Consider the following 3,623-nt stretch of genomic DNA (forward strand, 5'->3'; position numbering starts at 1 on the left):
TTAAAGTTTATAACTACAGCAAACAAGAAGTCTGGAAAGAGAATGATAAAATTCCACAATTAACAAAATTAATACAATTTAAATTTTAACATAAAGAGGACGAGTTTTGCTGCTTTAATATGTATCACTATGTCAGCTGCTGATGGGAGTCTGTGTCTCCTTCACACATCACCCCCAGTGAGAAACTTTGAGGAGACAATGCAACAATATATAAGCTGAAAAATTAACATATATGTTTACCTCATCATTAGTATATTTCTATCAAAGATAACTGCATTAACAATGTGTGTCCTTACAGAACTTTGTTGGAGGCTTTAACCACTGGCAGCAGCCTCAGAAGAACCTCTCTGAAGCAGAGTATTTCTTCAGGTCAAACACATCCAGATCTTTTCCTGATGACACTAAGATGAAACCCAGAGCTGACCACTGAGCAGGAGACAGTTTATCTGTGGAGAGACTTCCTGAACTCAGAGACCATTGGATCTCCTCCACTAGAGAACGATCATTCAGTTCATTCAGACAGTGGAACAGATTGATGCTTTTCTCTGCAGACACATTCTCACTGATCTTCTTCTTGATGTACTCAACTGTTTCCTGATTGGTCTGTGAGCTACTTCCTGTCTGTGTCAGCAGACCTTTTAGGAGTCTCTGATTGGTCTGCAGTGAAAGTCCCAGGAGGAAACGGAGGAACAAGTCCAGGTGTCCATTTGGACTCTGTAAGGCCTGGTCAACAGCTCTCTGATGGAGAGATTGTAGATCAGATGTATTAAGTAATGAAGATGTATTAGATCTTTGTATTTCTTTGATCATGTCAGAACCAGAGTTGATGAAGGTCAGATGAACATGAAGAGCAGCCAGAAACTCCTGAACACTCAGATGGACGAAGCAGAACACCTTGTCCTGGTACAGACCTCTCTCCTCTTTAAAGATCTGTGTGAACACTCCTGAGTACACTGAGGCTGCTCTGATATCGATGCCACACTCTGTCAGGTCTGATTCATAGAAGATCAGGTTTCCTTTCTGCAGCTGATCAAAAGCCAGTTTTCCCAGAGACTTTATCATCTTCCTGCTCTCTGGACTCCAGTGTGGATCTGTTTCAGCTCCTCCATCATACTTGACCTTCTTCACTTTGGTCTGAACCACCAGGAAGTGGATGTACATCTCAGTCAGGGTTCTGGGCAGCTCTCCTCCCTCTCTGGTCTTCAACACATCCTCCAGAACTGTAGCAGTGATCCAGCAGAAGACTGGGATGTGGCACATGATGTGGAGGCTTCGTGATGTCTTCATGTGGGAGATGATCCTGCTGGCCTGCTCCTCATCTCTGAATCTCTTCCTGAAGTACTCCTCCTTCTGAGGGTCATTGAACCCTCTGACCTCTGTCACCATGCCAACACACTGAGGAGGGATCTGATTGGCTGCTGCAGGTCGTGTGGTTATCCAGAGGAGAGCAGAGGGAAGCAGTTTCCCCCTGATGAGGTTTGTCAGGAGAACATCCACTGAGGTGGACTCTGTAGCATCAGTCAGGATCTCCTTGTTGTGGAAGTCCAGTGGAAGTCGACTCTCTCCCAAGCCATCAAAGATGAACAGAACCTGGAAGTGTTCAAAGCTGCAGATTTCTTTGGTTTCACTAAAGAAATGATGAACAAGTTCCACAAGCTGAACGTTTTCTCTTTCAGCACATTCAGCTCTCTGAAGGTGAATGGAAATATGAACTGGATGTTCTGGTGGGCTTTGTCTTCAGCCCAGTCCAGAGTGAACTTCTGTGTTAGGACTGTTTTCCCAATGCCAGCCACTCCCTTTGTCATCACTGTTCTGATTGGTTGATCTCTTCCAGGTGGGACTTTAAAGATGTCTTCTTGTCTGACTGTTGTTTCTGGTCTGTCTGGTTTCCTGGATGCTGTTTCAATCTGTCTGACCTCATGTTCATCATTGACCTCTCCAGTCTCTCCCTCTGTGATGTAGAGCTCTGTGTAGATCTGGTTCAGAAGGGTTTGACTTCCTGCTTTAGCAATCCCCTCAAACACAGACTGGAACTTCTTCTTCAGACCAGATTTAAGTTCATGTTGACAAACTGGAGCAAAATGTCCTAAATTAACACAATAAGAAAATCAGATATGAAAGAAAATCATGTTTTGAATTTGATTACATCACTTCAGCAAATGTGTAATTTATAATTTCAAATCTCTTCAGAAATCCTCTTACTGCTCTGCAGATGGTCAGCCAGCTTTTCCTGATTCATTTTCCTCAGGAAGTTCAGTGTGATCTTCATCACTGCCTCTCTGCTCCTCCTCTGCTCTTCTTCATCACCTTCCAACACCTCATCATCATCTCTCTGACTCTCTGAATGTTCTGGGTAATCTGGACTCAGAACCTTTTTAATCTTCTTCAGTTCATTCTTCACAAAAGTAACAATGTTTTCCTCAGCAGCTGGAACAGAATAATAGATGGACACATGGGACTGAATTCATGGAGCCAAACACCAGATGGATGTTGGACAGACTGACAGTCCTCTGGTCTACAAAGTGAAACATGAAGGTGACTTTGAACAGAACTCGTGGAAAATAGTTGTTGTTCATATACAGACCATAAATATGGACTCCAGTTGTGTTTGATGCTGCTGAGCAGATGGACCCCTGGGAACCTCTGAGGTCTGCCGCTCCAATCTGTGGAGGAACCAGGAACAATTAGGAAGTGTTGAGAATATAAGTCTCATTAGCATAACTTTAAAGACAGTCAACCTTTATGCATATGAAATATTAGATGTTGCATGAACATTTAGAGTAGATTTCAAGTTAGGTAAACTTAGACAAAGATCCAAACTAAAACAACTGGTGACTCTCTGAACTTACATAAATTTCTAAGGAGGGTTTTCTGACAGGCAGTGTTGGAGTCCCATAATGAGTCTGCAGACAGGGAGTCTATCTGTCATCAGCATCAATACATTTTTTTGTCGGTTCAAGAGTTCAGTGAAACATTAAAACTTTAAAAAGTCTTCTCCAAAGTATAATCAAACGCATTAAGATATTTCCTTTAAGCATTAACAGCATGTTTGAATTAGTTAGCTTTTAACCATACTATTTGCATGCATTTTATATTATTGAAATACGATAGGATCAGGAAACTATTTTACTTCTAAATTTCAGGTATTCTAAAAAATAGCTTTTCCAAAAGTGGATAACCCTGTTATTGTTAGATCCAAACTTATAGTTATTATTTGGCATTTCATTTTTGTGCCAGTTTGTTTAAAATAGAAATCAGTTTCTTGCTGAATCTCTGAGGCAGAGAGGACTGTCCAGCTGCAGGTCATAAATCATGGCCTGGAACGTAAAAAGGAGGAGACTGGGACTGGAAGATCTGGGTGTTTTAGCAGGTCTCAGAGGTAATAAAATTAACTTTGAGACAGCCCTATAAGGGGAACAACACACCTCCTAATGCATATATTTAAATGAAGGGAATACACGTTCTTATAAAAAGCTCTGTTTTCCAGCAGAAGCTCCAATCACTTTGTGCCTGAGTGAGCGACTCTCAAAAATGCAATTTTGTTTTGTGTTTTCTTTCAACTCGTCCCAGGGAACGCTTTCTGTGTTGTTATGTGTCAGACTTTTTGATGATCTGGGTGTAAT

General features: G+C 41.5%; 1 protein-coding gene across 1 annotated transcript; it reads right to left on the minus strand.

Annotated features, from left to right (window-relative positions):
- On the minus strand, positions 1-2,414 carry LOC129354577 (NACHT, LRR and PYD domains-containing protein 3-like). Its single transcript, XM_055024041.1, has 3 exons — positions 2,203-2,414; positions 1,663-2,086; positions 1-13 (listed from the first exon to the last, which is right to left on the minus strand). Exons 1-3 carry the CDS (start codon positions 2,267-2,269, stop codon positions 1-3), a joined length of 504 nt encoding a protein of 167 aa, XP_054880016.1. The 5' UTR covers positions 2,270-2,414.
- Between the last annotated feature and the right edge of the window lie 1,209 nt (positions 2,415-3,623).

Source organism: Poeciliopsis prolifica, unplaced genomic scaffold, assembly GCF_027474105.1.
Source record: "Poeciliopsis prolifica strain line A6 unplaced genomic scaffold, Auburn_PproV2 SCAFFOLD112, whole genome shotgun sequence".
In the NCBI taxonomy this organism is placed as follows: domain Eukaryota; kingdom Metazoa; phylum Chordata; class Actinopteri; order Cyprinodontiformes; family Poeciliidae; genus Poeciliopsis; species Poeciliopsis prolifica.